We start from the raw sequence: 20,051 nt of genomic DNA, 5'->3' as shown, positions 1-20,051 counted from the left end.
ATCCATAACAGTACAGCAAGCTCCAGAGAAAACATTCATGCTTGTGCTCCCCATTCGTGATTCACAAAACCAGGGCCAGACCAGGCGGCGGTGCTGAGCCTCGGCCCATGCGGCCTGCGGGGCGGCACAGCCTCTGTCAGCCTGCGGGAGGGCTGCGGGCGGTGCCGGGCCGGGGAAGCGTGGCGGTACATGGCGGTACATGGCGGTACGGCTGCAGGTTGCGGGCACTCCTCAAGGGGTGCTCTCAGCACCCACAGCACCCCGGCAGCTCCTTCACCTCCCTGGGCTTGCGGCCATGTGGGGATGTACAGCTCTGGGTGCCGGGCGCGTCTGCAGGCTTTAGGGCTAGACAGAAGGTGGATGAGTGGTAGAGGTAACGTAGTGCTCCCAGGCTCTGGGCAGGATGGCTTACCCGTCCCTTTTCTTTTCTGCCGTCTTGTATTTCACAAGAACAAAACCATCGGTTTCTGCGTGAGTCCTCTCCTGTGCTGCCCAGAAGGGCCAGCAGACCGGCTGCTCACAGTGGCTGCAGATGGTTGTCTCCTCACTGTTTTCTTGTATTTTAACTCTTGTGCATGCATTTACTGTAATACTTAATTAGAAATTTGAGAGAGGCTTTGTATTAAAGCAAGTAAATACAGCTTCATCAGAGACTGACGATAAATGTGCATCTCTTTGGCTAAGCAAAACTTTCAAACTTTGGCTCCAAAAGTTAAGTAGAAAACGAGTTGTTTTCCAACAGAGCTAAATATATTCACCTCTCATTGATTTCAGTGGAGATTTAATGCTCAGTAACTTAAAAACAGATAAATTATTCAGATGTTTAAACATGAAGCACTCATCTAATGTTAAGTACTCACATTTTAAAATGTTTGCATTAATAATGGTTTGTGCTCTTTAACACAACAAGTAATAGTCAGTGAGCATTGTCGCGGGAGGGTTGTCTACTTTTGCAGCATTTTCTCCTGTTTTCAGAAGAAAGCTTTTGCTGCTTTTTATGTCATTGTAGAGGAAGTACTGAATTATAAGTATTTGGGGTTTAGGAGTAGGAATTTTCCCTTAACCCTTTTCTTTTCTTTTTGCAGCTCCCAGTACAGCCCAGTATGGGATCACCGGTGATGCCGAAGTCCTGTTCTCCTGCTGGTACCTTGTGTTGACACTGTCCTCTCTCACCAGCATATTCTACCTGAAGAACATCATTCTGCACTAAATGTAAAGAACCCTAAAAGGCTTTTAAGGATTCTCTGAAAGTGCTGATGACTGGATCCAATCTGGTAGAGTTTGTTAAAAGCAGCGTGGGATATAATCAGCAGTGCTTACGTGGGGATGATCGCCTTCTGTAGAATTGCTCATTATGTAAATACTTTAATTCTACTCCTTTTTTGATTAGCTGCATTACCTTGTGAAGCAGTACACATTGTCCTTTTTTAAGACGTGAAAGCTCTGAAATTACTTTTAGAGGATATTAATTGTGATTTCATGTTTGTAATCTACAAGTTTTCAAAAGCATTCAGTCATGGTCTGCTGAGTTGCAGACCGTAGTTTACAAAAAAAAGAAAAAAAAGAAAAAGAATATTGCAGTAAAAATGTGCTTCTTTAAGGCTGCAATACAACATTCAGTACCCTTCTTAAAAACATTCTATCCACGTTTACACAGAAACTTTTTTTTTTCTTTTGATAAAAAAAAAAATCAATATTGCCTTCAAAATATCTCTTCAAAATATTACACATATCTAGATTTTCTTCCAGCATGATATTCAGGTTTCAAGAATGAGCCTTGTATTATAACTGCATTGTGCAGTACTGCTTTTTGTTTTCTTCCTTTTTTCCTGCAAATTCAGCATGGGTGTGCCTTCATAAAACACTACTTTCCTCTTCCACTCCAACAAATTTGGAATGTGTTTTGGGAAATGCTAAAGCATCCTTTTGAGCATAACAAATCTCTAACTGAGGATGAAGGTGCTATTGACTAGAAAGAAAAACCTCCTCTCCCATCTCCAGTGGGTAATGGAACTGCTTCAGATGTATATTTTTAGGCAATCAGTGAAGGATAGCACCAATTCCTTTTATTTTTTTCCCATCTACTAAGCAGTAGATGATCTCTGTAAAAAACTAGTTTTCCCACTACAAAAGAGAACACAAATTATTTTGAGATGTCTTTTGAACGTAAGAAGGTTTCTCTTAGTCATTCTAAATCAGGATTCTTAAACGGCTGTAAATGCGAGAAACTGAATCGTCCCTTTTATATTACTGGCACAAAAAAAAAAACTATGTGAATTGGTATTTTTCTTGCACTTAATTTTATACTGGTTTGGCTAATTTAGCAATGATAAAGGATGCTTTTAAATATTAGAGATCTGAAAATACATAAAGTATCAAGCAGAATTTTATATATATATAATATATATATAAAATACATATATATATTAAAACAAGGTTGCTCTAATAATTGTACTGAATTGCATGCTGCCGTCAATGATGCATCTTTACAGACAGGACTTCATTACTGACATACTAATACTGTACAAATAGCTTACCACAGCAGTTTAGTTCTTGTACACGATTTCCTAGGACTGCAGTCTATCAAGATAAGACTCTCATTAACCTCAATGAAGGATCAAGTTTCAAAATAGCAAATAACATTACTATTTTTTCTAAGCAGCCCCATACTGCATCATTGCAAAATGTTGCTCACAGTTTACAGCTGAATTTAAAAATGCCATCCATGTAAATTGCTGGGACATGACTGTGTCCAGCAGCCTTTGAATACAAGATCTCCTATTGACAACAATAATAAAACCATTATCTACATTATTATTTCCCTGTTCTGTACGTGAACTCTAATAGGTGACACAATTATTATAAATGTGACATTCTTTCTCCTAACAATAAGGCTTTGTAGCTAGCAATACCAGATGAGTACTGTGCATATGCAGCAGTTCCAAATCAAGTTTACAAATATCCCACTTTCTGAAAAGACAAACTGTGAGTTTGCTTAGACTCAATATATATACTGTCCCATGCTAAAAGGTAGTTCGAATATGTGGTGAACCTGTTGTTGTTACTGATTAGCTCAGATGCAGGGTATAAAGTGAAATATGCTGACTCCAAAATATGGCAATAAATTGTCCTAGGTCACTCTGCTTTTGTTCAGTGACAGGTTGTACTACTTCTATTATATCATTTGCAGCTGTGTGCTGAGCAGTTACTATTTTGAGAAATGTGGCATTTTTTAAAAAGCCTTGAATAACGTGGCAAAATTAATTCTTTAAGGAAATGGCATAAAACCAATTCAAATTATACTATACACAGTCCTGATATTCTGATTTCCCTTGTATTGCAGCTTTAAAGTGCTATGTTTTAGAATCCCTTCATAAGAAACAGAGGTGCTGCAGATATCATGTCAGTACAGTTTTATGAAGAAAGAGAAAGGGGTACAAGTAACCCAACTCGTATGCTGCGTCTCATGTAAAACTGAGAGATGTTTGTATTCTGGGGCTGGATCAAATTATATATTTCAATTATATATTTCATTTCAGTGATTCCTAATATCTGAAACCTGACAATTCCAGCAACAGAATAGAATGAACAGCAGCTTTATTAAATGTGAAGAAAATGAGGAATGAGGTATTGACTGTTAGCAGACACAGAGCCACTGGGTAACATGGACAAGGCATTTGGTCCCACCTCTGAATTTTCACTTAAATTTGTGGGGACATGATTGTTGTCAAGTCCAAAAAGAAAAAAAGTATATATACAAATATTCCTAGGTGCCAATAGCATTTAGCATTTTCTTAGATAAGATAGGTTCTTAAACACCAGTCGGATCTGCGTGTTCAGCAGCGGACACGTGCGCACCCACCCGCTCAGCCCCGTGCACTCAGGCTCGCGCAGGCGTCCCGTGTGCCTCGGTGCCACGGGGCTGGGCCCTGCAGGCTGCTCGGCAGGAGCCGACCGCCCCGTCCTGCGGCCCCCCACAGAGGCAGAGGCGCTTACCTTTATGCACCGATTAATTCAAAGGGCGTGGTACATGAAGATAAGCAGCCTTGATTTTTTGCAGGATCGGAGCTATAGGCAGTATTGATTGAATAAAGAAACTTCGCTCCTCGGTTAACCTGTTCCTTGCGGTAAACCGGTAATTGTGCAGTTTGGGACTTACTGGGACATTCTTCTAACGCAGACTGTGCAGACTGCTGCCAATTGAACTCAACAGCATTTGACAAAATCCATTCACCCTTTAGTTTGTGGGGTGCGTTTGCTTTAGGCGCCTGTTTGACGGTATGTTCTACGCTTCTTCAAATGGTTAACCCATACTGTTCATATCTGTTGGTCAAATATTATTATATTTATTCCCACCTTTAAAACGTGAAAAATAAATGGCTTAGCTCCAAGCAGTATAACTGAATATTTATATTAAGATCGTTGTCCACATTGGAAACCCCGAAGTCTGTAACACCCTAAGTTCCTACTCATGCAATAACTCAGGTCTGCTAATTACCATTGCGTTGGTGACGTACACAGAAGCAATGATGCTCTAATTATACCTTTGCTGATCATGATTATACTGATACTGAATTAAAGGGTGTCTCACAACTTCTTGAACAAATGCAGTTTCTCAAGGGTTTATAACTTGGCAGGAAATATACTCCTCATAGCTAAACAGCTTTTTTTAAACTTTTCAATATATATATTTTTTTTAGAAACTGTGCTGTTTTTAAGATACAGGAGTGTTAAAAACCATCACCAGGAAAAGCTGCTTTTTTGCACATTTTCAGAGTTAGCATTCTAGACCAACAATGGTAAATGTTACGCCTACCAAAATCTCTGCTTATTCCACATAACTGTGTTATAAAGAATGTGTATACCAAAATATGTATTTACATGGATAAACAATATGCCTTAAAGACTAGATACGCATTTACTTCTGAGATTGGATCAGCTTTGTGCCCAGTCTGGAGGTAAATAATCCATATTTCATAGCCTGCCATAGGAGGTTTTGTTTCTTTCCAAAAAAAAAAAAAAAGGAAAAAAAGTGAAGAAGAACATTCAGTTTCTTTTAAAAGAATCTTAACTAATTTTAAAATTCTTGCATAAACTGACATATGTGAGGAAGTTTAGGAAAAGAATGAAGTTTTAGCTTTAGCCCACGCAGTGCACGGGCCCCTTTTTGGAGCTGTGCCAGCACCAGGCTGGGCCAGGGGCAGCCCCGGGGCTGAGACCCCCAGCGTGCGGTCACAGGGCCCAAGAGCTCGCTCGCTCTCAGCGTGCAGCCACCTTCCCAGCCGGGCGCCTTCTCCTTCCCTCCACCTCCTGCCCTTGGGGACACTGCACTGCCCATCCCCGCCTGTCCTCCTGCTCTGTCCCTGCTCAGCCTCGCCTCCAGAGCTTTCTACCTTTCTCCCTCCTGTCTTGGCCTCAGTTCGGGCTCAGCCATCAGATGGGGAGATGCGATCGCGGGCTCCAGCAGCAGTGGAATGGCCCCAGGAGTTAGGGGAAGAGGACGGCTGATGGGACCCTGACTCACAGCCCCAGCTGGCCGCCGCAGTGACCTGAGCCCCGAAGGCAGCCAGACGTTCCCGAGCACCCCCCGTTGGCCGCAGCAGCAGGGACCTGTGGGAACCCAGCGTACCCACGTGCCAGCGCACCCATAGCCCCCCGAACACAAAACAGGAAACTCTTTTAAACAACAAATTATTACAAAAAAAACTGTAAAAACAAGAAATAGAAAATCTTCATTCAGCCTTAATAGATTAATAGATAAAAAATTGAAGGGAGGAGTTTACTCTGGGAGTTGACTTTTTCAGCCAAGACCAACACGCGCTGCACACGCACGGGTGCAGTGAGCACGCGTAGGCTGGGCTGGCTCCGCTTTTGGGTCGCTCCTTCCCTGCTGAGGCAAGGGAGGGATCTTACCCAGCAGTCAGGAAGGGCTGTGGCACACCGGGACACAGCCCAGGCTGCTGCAGAAGGGTCTTGGGACAGCCTGGCAGGGCTCTGGGTGACTGCTGTTCCAAAAACGTCCCTCACCAGGGCACTGACAGCACTGAGCGAATACCTGTTTGCTCCTACCACTTTCTGCCAACTTTCTGCCTAATTCTTGGAGAGCTCAAAGGTTTCTTTATATCAGAAAATCCCTGTGCTAGGAAAGTGGAGATCAGCATACTTGTCACATCCCGGAAACTTAGTTTTCAGTCATTTGTGTTTTAAAGGCATGAAGCTTTCTGGTTGCCTGGAGGGCCGTGAGTCTGCACGGCAGGACAAGCTGCGGGCCGCAGACCCTCAGGCCCTCAGGCTGATGCCAGCGTCCCCTGCCCCGGCTCTGCCTCGTGCCCCCACAGCTGGGCCACCAGAATTATCCCGTGGGGCTCCCATCAGTGTATGCCAGCCGCCGTCCCTGTGGCGGGAGGAGTGCAGGGACCCGTTCTTACTGCCACTCGGGCACACCAGGGCACTCTCTGATGTGAGGAACTCTGAACCGAACCGCAGACAGTAGAGCAGAATAACGCAGCTGAAAGTCATTTCGCTTAGAGTCGCTTTCATTGTCTCGTAGCTCCCCGCACAGCCTCTGTGGCTGCTGCGCTGCCAGGTAAACCTGATCCCCCATTAGCAGAGTAAATTACATTTCTCAAAATTTAAAATTGGAGGAAGGTGAGAGGGAGTCGGTATCATACTGCTGCTGCCACTACGGCCACAGGAATTTCCCCTCGTATCTTCCAAATATGAAAGTATTCATTATTCCTCCAAACATTTTTTTTTATGCTGCCAGATAAAAAATGCCTGTAATGATGATATATATTATATTTGGTATCTAGAGGGCAAAAATCTCTTCTCTCCTAATGCACATCCATCCTTCTCTTTATTATTTTTCAGCCAAAACCAAAACACAATTCGCACATTACATGATGCGATTTATGTGCAATAACATCAGCTTTTCCACTTATCAAAACCATTACAGTCATAAGCACATAACTCCCATTAACCTCAGCGACAGCAACTTAAATGTGAACCACAAGTGAGAATAAACCTTAAAGATATCATTTAGCAGCAGCAGCCTTGTTTTCTGGTATGTGTCTAATGGCAAGATGGCAGGCTCATTTCTCTCCTCCCCCAAACCGCCTTTTTTTTTCCCTCCTTATGCGAAAGTACACTTTTCTCATCGACAGGGAGATTAATCTGGGTCCGAAGGTGTAGTCATTTAGATGTGTTTAGCGTTTCTGACGCATCGCTTCGGGCAGCAGTACTCCGTTGGGGCGTGCGGGCGCAAGAGGTGAAGTGTCCTGGGGAGCCGCAGCGAGCTGGGCAGGCTGCTCCCACTCAATGCTAATGAGACAGCTTCTCGCGGAAATTTCGGCTCTGTAGAAGCTACGGGAGGTAGCACGGTTCATTAGGCTACGAAAGCTTTAAAATGTTAAAGGAACTGGTTTTCCTCTCTCATTTAAGTGAATTGCTAAAAGCACTGGGTTGTTCTTCCACGGAACTTCAAATTCACTATTTTCTTCATTAACTTTGACCTTTTTACATCTATTACAATAAGAAAAAAAGTTAACTTCAGAGTAAGCTACTGCAAACTCACTTCCCCCAGGCTTTTAAAAAGCCTGAGAGCTTGGGCTGGGAAAGAAACAGATCTCGTTTGCCACTATTTTCTGTACAAAAGGGATTTAGTGTTAAGGATCCTGAGTTCCTCTGAATCGTTTCTAATTACTTTCATCAAGGCATGTACACGTATCCTTTTCACCCAGTGCTTATTGGTAGCAAAAGGACAGAACGCCTGGTGCTGCTCCTGGGATGTGGCCCCTTCCCCACAGGCACAATTCGGGGCAATTTTTACAGGATGTTTGAGTAAAGCTTTTGAAGCAGCTGAAGACGCAGCCGTGTGCTGTAGCTGTAGGTGAGCAACAAGCCCAATTAAAGAGAGTAATGGTCCCACCCCACCTCCCTCCAGGTATCCCTAAAAAAGCCTTTTCCAACCAAGCCTGGTTTAGTTCCAAAGGCTGCAAATGTAAATGTCGTGACAATAACATACCAGCAAAGTGTTTTGCCCTTTCCAGCCCAGCCCAGCCCCACTGCACTGCTGAGGCATCCAGCACCAAAAGCCCTTCCATGTGTTGTTGTTTCCTCTTTTTTAAAGCAAAGGTACAAGTCGCGTGCTGCTCTGCTGCTCTTGTGCCTCATCTCATCAGCGCTTGTTTCCTGCGTTAGCTGACTCCCAGAGCTGCTGCCGCAGCCACGCACGGGGTGCAGGGCGCCGCTTCCCCTCCGCCACTGTCCTTTCAGCTCCTCGCTGTTGGCAGGTGGCTGGGATGAGGAAACACCTCGTGTTTCTCTAACAGGTCTGGTTTAACACACAAAGCTCAGTGGTGTTTACCTGACTCAGCCAAACCCTGCTCCCTACGCTGGGCACGTAAGCGCTGCTGGCACCAGCACGGGGTGCAGTATCCTAGTCTTCATCCGAGCATAGCTCTGTGTGGCTGCGGCACCGCAGGCGGGTGTGGGTGCAGCTCTGCCTCCCCTGCAGATGAAATGCCTGGTGGAAAACATGCCTGAGCTTTGACAGGGTGTCACTTCTGACGGGGGAGTCTGGATAAGTGTTTCAGCCTTTGTTTCAGTGCCTTAAGCACCTTTTTGCAACAGACCATAATGTAAGAGAGTACATTTTTAAAATTAATTTCAGAAAGTTAATCACCCCTAGCATCTTGGCTCCCCGAGCAGCTGCTCCCAGGCCAGACTTCACATCAGGCCCTCGGGAAGCACGGCGGTGGCACGGTGGCTGCGAGGCACCGCTGAGCTCTGCCCTTGTGATGGCTCTCGCCAGAGGGTCTGCCAGAAGGTGCCTGGCTCTTCTGAAAAACCTTGGCCGAGGGCTTTGACCTTTGATTTGAATGCAGAATTAGCACTCCGGTAAAGGTTAATGAACAGAAAGGAGCAGAGAGTTTTTGACCGAAATACTTCTGAAATGCTTTAAACATGTGAAGGTCACAGATCAGGCCCACTGCTGCAGAAAGCACCTGCTTCCCCTCGGCAGAGGAGGAGGAGGAGGGTCTGCTGGCATTTGGTGTAGAAAACTTCCCAAGTGATTAGGCTCTGAGCTCTTTTCACCTAAATACAGATTCATTCACCTAAATATAGATTATATCCCTGCATCCCTGCCATGCCCGCTGCGCTGTGCCTGGTCCCCAGGTGGTGACATCGGCCCCACAGCGAGCTGGCTGCGATCGGGCACAGCTCCAGTAGGCACTCCTCGCCTGCTGGGCAGTTTTGGGGCGGTGGCCTGGGCAGGGGATGAGGCGCGACCCGGGGGCCATTGCGTTGGCCGCCCGTCTTGTCCCACAGGCAGGCTTTGGGGTCCTCTGCCTTCTGCTGGTCTCGGCCGAGACCTCTGCCAGGACGGCACGGGACTCGTCCCTTACTGTCTAAATGTGTTTGTTTTTCTGACAAACTGTGGTCTTGAAATGCAATTTTTTCCTTGTTTCTTCATCAAGTTGATGGTTGTGAAAAGTAATTATTTTAGCATATGGTGAAATGTGCAATTATTACTGCTAGGCTCTTCATCTAAGACAATCCGCATTAGCATGGATCTCCTATGAGCACTGACAGCAAGGGGGTCAGCCAGTTCTGGCACAAAAAGAAAAACCTCTCCCCAAACAAGTTCTTAATTTCTAATTCCTGTCCCACCCAAAAAACATGACACCGTTGTGGTAAATGGCAAATAGTAATGGTAAATACAGGGATGGAGTCTTAAAGTGAATCACAACAGCTAACTGTCATGGGCTGTTAGTTTAATAATTGCTTTTAACTATTGTGTTCATTATTTCGATTATTAAGGCATTTTGCCTACAGGTAATGCTCACACTATTAGCAAAACCTGTGACTCGTGAAAAGTTCTTTAATGTTGCAATAAATCAGAAGTTCTTTGGGAAGAACTCCTGCCTTCCCCTGGCACAGGCAGAGGGTGCAGGGGCAGAGACCTCCCCCCCGCGGGCCCGAGGCCGTGCCCCCTCCCCAGGGCTGTGTGGAGCTGCTCAGTAGCACCCAGCCGCTCACCTCAGCTGGTGTTTGGAAGGGTTAGTAAGATCAAAACAAGTATAGGAGAAAAAACACCCCCGTGGTTTGTATTTGTTGAAGGCAGAGAGACACCATTTTAAAACAAAAGCCAAGTCTCCTGGAGGTAGCGAGCCAAATCTGTGTGTAATCATCATTTACTTTTCAACAGAGTATTATTAAAATAGCTCAACTTGCAGCACAGCTATCATGCCCAGTTTAGAAGAGGTATGAAGAATATACATTTATTCCATAGCTGAACATTTTCACTCCTTCATGTGATGGCACCTCCTCTGTCACCAAGGCAGACCTGTTACGGGGTCTGAAGGTGAAGGCCCTGACCCCGCAGGCTGTTCTCCCCAGCCACAGCACTGGCTTGTGCAGAGTGCTCTTTGCAGGGGCCATGCACTTTCCTCCAGACAACCAAATCCCTTGCCAGAACTGACAGGTTTGAGTGAGGGTGACTGAGGAGCCAAGAGCGGCGCCGTGCTTGGGCAAGGACGGCTCAGCCCGGCCCAGGTTGGTGCCCCAGGCAGGCGCTGTCCAACAGGACAGGGGTTGGCACCAGGCACGCAGCTCAGCACCAGCCCCTTCCTTATTTTTCCCCAGCCCCTTCCTTATTTTTCCCCCTAGGACCAGCTGCTGCTTGTCGGCAATAGCATACCAGTGTCAGGTCTGCGCCTAAGGGTGGCTGTCATGGTCCACTGGCAATCTCTATGATGGATTTTTTTTCTGCTTAACCCCCGGCGCTGGGAGGCTCGCCCAGCAGTGTGCTGTCCCCTGCCCACAGGCACCTGCTGTCACCTCCTGCGCTGCTCCGAGCAGGGGGCGACGGCTCGCCAGGGCGCAGCTCCCAGCCCTGAATCTGCAGCAGATATGCAAATGCACTTAGCAAAGCGCTCCCGCAGATGTTCTTAATTAAAACAACCCAAACCCACATAAAGTAATAACCCAAAAAACCGCCTCACCGCTCTCATATGTTCTGAATCACTGCTGCAGAATACTACAGGAATATTATTTTTATAAGAGTAAACCATTTGCTAAATAAGCCACCTGTTAAATAAACACTCCCTCTCTCCAAATATTGTTGTTTTGTTTTCCAGACTATGCACAATCTGGATTTATTTGAGATGAAAAAAGATAATCGCTAAAGAAAAAAACCTGTATTTTGACTATTTGAAACTATCCATCTTGTGCGCACATCTGCTCCTTTGCAAGCTGGCAGAGCTCTTACATTAAAAGAGAATCGTAGGTACTTATTCAGCCAGGAGCTAATGAATTTCCATCATCACACCATGGCAGTCTTCACTTTTTTAACTTCTTCAAGCCTCAAATTGTTTCTTATTCACCTGGCTTGACTCGCCAATAGAGGTGTCTTCTCACAGGGACAAATCCTGAACCGAGATTGTATTAGCAAAGTTGACACAGGAGCAAGAATAGAAGTCAGCTCACATTTCATTGTGATCCTTTTTCCATGCTCCCAAAGCCAAGTTCGCCGTTATCCCACCTCCAGCCTGTCTGTACAGGAGCACCCCGCTGCGCACAGCCAGCACACAGCTGCTCCTTCAGCTCCCCCGTTCCCCTCCCATCGGTGGGGTGCTTCCAGAAAACACCCAGTTAGCCGTACTGAATGCACGTCCCCACAAAATAACCACACACACACACACACACACGTTAAATAGCAATTAGTTAAATAAAAGATTGCATCTGGCATTTTTTCTTCATGCAGTAGACAGCAGCTCCGAGCTTCCTGCTCTCTCCTAGCACCGCGCTGCTCCATCCTCCAGCTTGGTCTCGTTGCACCTCTCTTGGGACATCTCAGAAACGAGAGCACTCAACAATTCAGGCTATATAGAGAATAATTTTATTCTGATCCTCAAGGTGCTGTTTAGAGCAGGACATGAAAGGCTACAGTGAAAAAGTGAAGGGAGCAAAACCAAGCGTAAAGGAGAGGGCTTTGGGCCAGGGCAAGCAGTGAATTACGGGAGCCAGCTTCCCTGCCAGGTTGCCCTGGGCTGCAGCTGATCTCCTCTCTGAATCAGCTGCAGGAGGTTGCTGTTTGAAGGGTTTGGAGTTCACTTGTGAGGAACTTCTCAGAAACTAAGATTCAGAGTCCTAAAAGCTGCAGAATGAGTGTCTCCAGGCACCATGCAAAGTTCTTCCCGATCCTAGAGGAGCACTTTCCCACTGTGGGAAGTGACGCCTTAGAGATGCTCATGCCCACGCCCTGTTATCCAGCCTGACACAGACCTGGACCCAAAGTCAGAGTGCAGAGCTCTTGGGTGTTGTGCTTAGAGTCTGGGCTGAAATAGTGCCTATGGCACACAAAGTAGTCAAAGCAGTCCCGTCAAATGTTTCTCCAGGCTTCACTGATAAACATGTGGCTAGAGAGATGCTTATCATCTATTGCTAATGCTGAGAACTGGTTGCAAGAAGCCACGTGCATTCTGTGTGTGTGCAGTTGTTTACCAGTGATTTTAAATGGCTTTAGCTGATTTTGTGTCCTCAGATCTGAAAATAAAACCTAGTTGTCACAAATAATTACGCGGCACAGACAGAGGCCTGCAGTAAGTGTGACATCCTCATCCGCGCCAAGTTGTACTTGCACCAAGTCCAGTTAACTTGGTGAGACTACTTGTGCATGCTATTACACTCTGTGAATAATGGTACCTGATATCTGGCCCATGGAAACCTCGCTGATTGGCAGTAAAAGCTGGGTAGGTGATCACCTAAGTGCATAAAATGTGGCCATAAAGATGCATCAGCATTATGAGTTCATATAAAATTGCAGGCACAGAACTGGACAAAACTGCTTTTCAAAATCAGCCCTATTATATCCTGTTCTTTTTCACAGAGAGCCTTTGTGATAATAATCCTGCTGCTATTTTGCATGTTCACACCTATTTTCTTGCTCTTTGACACTCAGCACCTAGCAACTTGGCTCGTTCACCTTTAGCTGATGTTTTTCCCATGCCTTCTGAACAACACAGCAGCAAAATCCTCTGTGCAAGTCTCACACTCTGTCCACAAAAAGAAGCCTTTTCTTCCAAGACAAGTTCAGTTTTCACCCAGCTACAGGCTCGCCTATATCTTTTAAACACTAAACATGTCAGTTTGTGATTTTTTTTCCAAGTGCTTTTATACATCTTGACTCTAACGCAGATTCTTAGAAAATTTCACAAAGCTTCTATTACTCATTTCACTTTGAATGCAGCTCACAAATTAATGGTGCCTGTTAATTAGGCAGCTAACCTGGAAAAAAAGAAAGAAAAAAAAAATAAAGTAATGCTTCCCTTTTGAAGGTAATCTGCTGTAAAACACATTAAAGAGTTGAGTCAGATTTTAATAACTAAGAAAGTCTTTAGCTTTGACATATGAACCGAGTACGCCTGCAGTGCCCCATACATACACATACACACACACACACAGCTGTGCCCCAGCACTTGCCCCCCCCCCCCCCCCGTCAGCTACCTTGCAGCACCGACCTGCTCGGCACCGAACCAGTAAATGCAGCGTGCAAGGACAACGCGGCCATTCCCACCCACAAAGCATCCAAACAACGCAGGCTGCTGCCCACTTTACTGCCCAGACCCGCATGCCTACTGCGTGCTGTGCAGCCCTGGCAAAAACTCCGCGAGTGTTTCCTCAGCACCAGACCTAACTACAAATGGTGCAAAACACAGTGTGGGTCGGGTACTGCCTGATAGGTGAGCTGCACGGAAGACCCAAAACAGGCTGCCAGCTTTTGAACAACTGCAGTCTTTGATAATTAGCAGGGAAGAAAGAAAAATATTTTGCGTACCTGAGTCTACATTAAAGCACTAGCGCAAAAAGGGTTTTTTTTTTTGGAAATATTGCAATGGCTGTTAGGAAAAAAGAAAAGAGAGTTGCATCCATGTAAGACAGACCCTTCCCTTACCTCCCCATCTCATCCTTTTCCATATAAAAATCCAGGATTTGTTTCATTCAAAGAATAGACTTTAAATTTCTATACTTGTGTCAGGGCAACATTAAATATTAAAGCAAGATATTAAAATTTCAGAGAAACTAAATTAAACCTGAGGTATTCAAAAATAAGTGTTCCTGAATATTTAATACTAGAGATTTCATAATTAACTTTAGAAATCTCTCATATTAAGAAAATGAGGAGCTGCCTAAAAAAAAATGTGACCACAGCTGTGACCTTCCAGGGGGCTGTGGTGGATGCGCTGAGGCACAGAAAGGTGCGCGATGGGTTTGCTATGGAAGAGGCTTGGATTTACTAGGGATAAGAATGAGGCTGGAAGCAAAGTAAACCAAAGGTGGATTGACTGGATTTGTATGTCTCTGTAAGCAGGTCTTCCCTCCCTACCCATAAAGTCAGGCTGACCTTGAGGGGCAGGTACAGGTGGGCCTCCTGCTTGTGTCTGCCAAAATTCCCCCAGCTGGACTGCTCTGTGTTCCACCATCATAAAGCTGTTTGCAGCGTGCCTCTCCACTAATACTTCTAACATCTGCTCCAGTATGTGTATAAAACTGGGGGGAGAGGTCCACACCAGCACAGGAGCTGGCCCAGTACTTCAGTGTAACGGAAAAAAATAAGATAAGGTGGGGAAAAAAAAAGAAAAAAAAAAAAAAAGCTGCTTGGTGGCTGTCCCCACGCAGAGGGGTGCTGCTGGTGTGGGGACACCGCGATGGGTGGGGAAGGGCTTGTTCTCCTCCACTCATCCCGAGCAAATCCTGTGTGGGGCAGCTGGCTGTCACCCTGGGTAGGTTTTGGATCAGCTAATGCAGCTAACCCAGTGCTTGGTCAGGCTCACGTGCCCGGCTGAGCTGGATGCCTGGGCACAGGGCTTTTTTTTTTTTCCTCCCTTCACCTGAGATCCCAGGGCTGTGAAATAGCTCCAGTTATAAAATGGTTCATAGAGATTTAAAGCATCAGAATTTATTATTCTAATGTCTTCATCCCACATGCATTTTTATAAATGGAAAGTTGCTTTAAATCAATGGTATGCCAAATTTTTAGCTCTCTCAGAGAATTTGAGCATAGCAAACAAGGCCAGTGATTTACAGCACAGCCTGCACGTGGCCAGAAGTCCTCCAGGTGCCATCACAAGCAGCCATCTCGTACGTTGTGTGCTAAGGCTGTGGACTGAGTGATTGTGCCTCCGCTTAAAACTGCATAACTAATAGTACAATTAGCAGCACTCGTAGCAGAGACTGCACCGCAGCTTATGAACACTGTGTTCTGCCTCTGCTCATCCTACATCCACAGCTAAGGGTGATCTTACCATCAAAGTCTCTTGTATCTGTGGAAATCAAGTAGAAACCACTGTGGATGGAATAGAGAAAGTTGGTGGTGTCCTTCATTCACTGGATGGGTCTAAATGCCCTCCCACAGTAGAACATTACCCTGCAGTAATGGGCAGAGGAAAACCAGTAGATTCACTGGTACAGGCAGTAATTTGACATGGTCAAAGTCCTTGGGACCCGGCCACGACCACAGCCCTTGCCCCGGCACACCTGCTGCCGCTGCAGGCTCAGGCCCCTGGGAGCAGGGCGAGGAGCACCCCTGGTGAGCAGGCCCACGACGGGCAGCAGGCTGCAGGTCACTCTGTGCTGGGCACTGCGGGCCGTGACTCGTTATGGTGGCTGCTAATTTGCACGACTCGTTTGGAGAGCGCCGCGCGGTACGATAGCGAAACAACACTCACTTCCAGCAAAATGTCAGATTATGGATGGAGGGGAAGAGAAGGGGCTTGAAGAGATAAAACCATATACTGACAAAACAATAAAGGAAAAATCAATCTTTATGACAGATGAGGGAGAAGATTTACAGTGTAATCAGAAAGCACAAAAAGATTCATGGCTTGCCAGAACAGTATCCAGGCAGCATTATTCTATAGAAGGCAACACAATCGTGCTGGCAAGATCTGTTTGCTTGTTTCTGAACAAATCTCTCAGCACGTTCTGTTGAAGTGGGCTGCTACAGGCACGGATCTCAGCACTTCATCTGCACGGGCACGCGTCTCCTTTCACTGAGCGCTCGGCTCTGCAATCCTTTGGCTTTTCCGATGCGATCAGCCGGCACAGAACATGTACTCCGAAAATTGCCCAAGATAAGGAGCCGCCCCAGCGGGAGATGCAGTGCCACGTAGCCTCCTCCTCGCACAGTCAGAGCAGCAATTACAGTGAAAATCAAGGCAGACCTGCTCTCCTAATGAGCTTCTGGCTATCAGGTGGTTGTATTAGTTTCTGTTTAGTTTGATCTAATGTCTTTTAGATAAGGTCGAAATGACCAGTCATCTAGCCTTCAAAGAAATCCTGATCTATAAATTTAATACCATGTAAAGCTTATACTTCAACCTAAACCAGTGTAGATTGCTTGGCATTTTTTATCTAAAAAGCAAGAATCACATAGCAAGACCCTTAGGTGATTTAATCATCCAGTTACAGCAGTGGAAAAACAAACTCTCTTTTTTTTTTTTTTTTCCTGTAAAATCTCTTCTTACTGTATTATTGATGTATACCCTGGCCTTCAAAACCTGTTCCTTCCCCTCACCAGAATCAACAGTGGTCATTTATAGTGGGTAAATTGGTTTGCCCCTGCGAATTCATGGAAAGGGTCCTCAGCACATCCAAAACCTGAGCTTGGGCAACCCAAGTTCACCAGATCTGCTGCTGGGTTGTACAAGTTCTTGTAGGAGATGTGATCAGGTCTTGGCACGGGGCATTGTTCTGTTTTGTCTACGTCTTTGCTTAGCATCGCTTTGCCTTGAAGCAAGGCAGCCTGGCAGCCCCTGCTCGCTTCTGCGCTTGACTTCAGGGAGGCCTGGCAGACTGGGCACGGCTATTTTCCTACAGACGTGACAAATGTCAACTGAATGGAGAAATTAGTCATCGCGTATGTCAGAATAGCTTCTAAAACCACCTTTTAGGATGCGAAAGGATCTGCTCAGGGAGATAGGACTGTCCCTGCTGGGACCTCGTGCCCTCGCCTCAAGCCTTTCGGTGCAGCAGGGCCATGGGGGCTGTGCTGAGCCACGGGTTGTGCTCCTGGGGCCTGGTCTCCTGCCCCAGTGTCCTGCCTGCTGGTACTCACAGCACCTTGACCCCGTGTGGTGCCAGGCGGCCCGCAGAGTCCCAGCTCTGCCCTGGGGAGGGGAGGCCTCCCTGCCTCCATCTGCTCGGCCTTCAGAGGTCTTTGGCACCAGCTACAAGTCACGCACATTTCGCACACCTCCCCCTCGCCCCAGCATCAAAGATGAGCAGTGAGATACATTGACAAGCTCAGACTCAGACAGGATAGGCAATCCAGAGTCCTTTTTTTTCCCCCAACACCTCTTAGAACATCTCAGAGGTGTTCTGGTGTCAAGTGCAGACCCAGAGGGAGTGCACAGGAGTTCCCCGGCCACATTCAGTTGCAAAACAAGGCGTGCACAAGGGTTAAACACAGGGGCCAGTCTGTACTATGGATATAGGTCTGAAGATCTTATCACTGAGTCAACTCTGCAGAGAGTAATTGATGTAGAGCATCACAAAAGAACAAGTTAAAACGGGGACCCAGCAGACTGGTGGTGAATCTTCCAGACCATTCCCAGTTTGTCACCAGTGACATCACCAGAGAGCCTTGGCTCTAATATAATGACACCAGTTACATGAATGTCAACAAAATCATTAATTTGTACAGCACTACGAAAGTGCATATCCCTGCACACAGGATAAAAATGACTATGATACCAGATACAACATTTACATATTGTGGGGAATTAATTCATCCTTCATGCAAGTCTGCACCATTATAGCAAGAAATCAGTTGTCTGATGAAGGCAGCAGCAATGAAAAATTACATGATCTTTTGGCCTACTGACTTGGTCAAGAAAATGACACAGATTGGAAACCGCATTGCACTCTCCCTTGGTCTCTCTCTCCCTTTGCTCCACTGAAGCCTTGGCTGGTGCTCACAGTGCTGCCTTTTGTGTTTAGAAAGAGTCAGGAGCAGAAATCTGATCAGAGCAAAACCTTGAAGGCATCAGGTTTATGCCACACTGCTGCAAGTAAAAGACGACTGAATATAATCCTTAATTTTCCCAAGATAGTTTCAAAACAATGAGTTTATCATTTGCGAGCCAAGCCATTTGTTTATGCCTTTTTCTCCTTTGTTCTCAGATGGCGGGCAACCTGGGTTTTATTTTGCACAAAGTTCTTTTGCTAGTATTCATGCATAATCATCAACAAAATAACTTAATATATGTAGGCGACTATAATGACAGTAAATGGCGTGTAGGAGGGATAATATGTGCTTCATTGTCAATGCTTGCATGCTGAATTAAATACCCTGTTCTGGTCAAATGCTAATACATTCTATGAGCACTTTCCTATAAACACATTTTAAAAATTTGGTAGAATACAAAGGTGATATGAATAATATATTGAAATAATCTGATATGTGTGAGTTTAAGAACTGGTGTTTTTCTGCAGTGTGTTGCTTGGTACTGGCACTGAAATGATCTCCATGAAAAAAAGTATTCATAGTAGTATCAGTTCAGTCCTAAATACAGTACACACATCAGGACTATAGTAGCATCAGTCCTCATCTGTAAAGGATGTATTCTTTTCTAAATGGATTCGGCCACAGCTGGCTGCTCAGCTGGTGCCAGAATTATGTAGCACATTATGCTTCGACTTCTGATGAAAACCTAGGTACAAAACAGGTGGAACTTAAATTTCTGCAGATCCTTAGAATTTAAAGCAGCTTAGAGCTCAGCAGCACTTCTGTCTCAAGAACACCTTAAAATCAATGGCAGCCTCTGTGCCTGACTGTATTCGGGTGGTTGGTTTTATGCTGGTGTTCAGTGTTGGGCCACTGGACAAAAAAGTGATTGCAATGACGTGATTCATCTGGCAGACAAAACATGTAGTAGCTGTAAAGACTTTGTGTGTGAAGCTTTTATTGGCTTCAGTAACAGCTATGGGGGGCCGGGCTAGGGAAAGGCAGCAGACTCCCAGTGGGAACAGAGCACCCTGTGCTGTGGGGTCTCATCTGGAGCACTCCTGCTGCTTCCCAAGCAATGCAGTCGAGACATGGTGCTCTCCACGGGTTGTACGCTGGGGCCTTGTGCTGTGGCAGCACTCACCCCTCGAAGGGCCATCCCCGTGCCACCCCCCAGGGCAGGGCGCAGCGGCAGAGCAGGCGGTGGTGGCTCCTCAGCCTGCAGAGTCCAGCGGAGCCAGGCGCATACCCCAGGCTCCTGGCTTGCCTTGGGATGTGTTTGCCATCTTCCTGAGACACCGCCCAACGTCTGCAAACAGGGGGGAAAAAAAGTTAAGGCAGAGGCAGACCAAGCCCATGGTCTGCACAAAGCAAAGGGGCAGCCCGTGGGACTTCCCGGCAGCCTGGTCGCGCTGCGCTGTGCCCGTGCAGGATGGGCACGTTGCTCTGCCTGGGCACAGAGCAGGAGCAGGGGGGGCTGCGAGTGGGGCTGGTGAAGGCAGGACCATCATGCTTCTTTTCTGCTGGCAGGAGTGAGGTGTGCCTCTCGTCCTGCACCAGTCCGCTGGCCACTGCCTGCCTCGGGGGCTGCTCAGCCCAGCTCTGCTCCGGCTGGCAGGCGTTAGCCGACAGTGAGGTAACGAGGGCTGGGGAGAGCCTTAGCAGAGCTGAGGACAGCTCTTCCAGCACTACCATGTTCTACCGGCCTGCAGAACGCCAAGCACGGGACTGACAGCCGTACTAAACATGCCACAGGCTGATCAGCTTGATTGTTTATTCACTTCTCTCAGATCAGCGGATGTAAAATAGATCGCTTCTCATTACAGAGTCAGGCTTTTCAATTAAAATGTATAATGCACTGAATTGGGAGTATATGTATTCCAAACAATCAGGTTCAGTTCGACAAGAAATAAAATGTTAGCAGCATTAGCTTGGTATAGCCAAATGTTTCTGTGGTTTCTGCAGCGCCCACCCCTGTGACGCATGGCACAACCTGGCAGGGCGCTGCAGTGCAGACCTGGGGTGATGTGCCCCTCACTTT

At 46.3% G+C, this 20,051-nt stretch overlaps 1 protein-coding gene across 4 annotated transcripts in view; it reads left to right on the top strand.

Moving 5' to 3' along the window:
• NEGR1 (neuronal growth regulator 1) overlaps positions 1–19,332 on the top strand; it is a 270,020-nt gene extending 250,688 nt beyond the window's left edge. For 3 of the 4 annotated variants that reach the window (XM_040564961.1, XM_040564962.1, XM_040564963.1), the window contains one exon: positions 1,086–19,332. In XM_040564961.1, the coding sequence (XP_040420895.1) occupies positions 1,086–1,210 (125 nt within the window). In that variant the 3' untranslated portion in view covers positions 1,211–19,332. The remainder of the gene's footprint in view (positions 1–1,085) is intronic. The other variant, XR_005821905.1, reaches the window with a different exon arrangement.
• The last annotated feature ends 719 nt before the right edge of the window (positions 19,333–20,051 follow it).

Source organism: Cygnus olor, chromosome 8 (assembly GCF_009769625.2).
Source record: "Cygnus olor isolate bCygOlo1 chromosome 8, bCygOlo1.pri.v2, whole genome shotgun sequence".
Taxonomy (NCBI): Eukaryota; Metazoa; Chordata; class Aves; order Anseriformes; family Anatidae; genus Cygnus; species Cygnus olor.
Note: the sequence above shows the minus strand (reverse complement) of the source record. Positions and strands in the feature narration are given on the sequence as shown.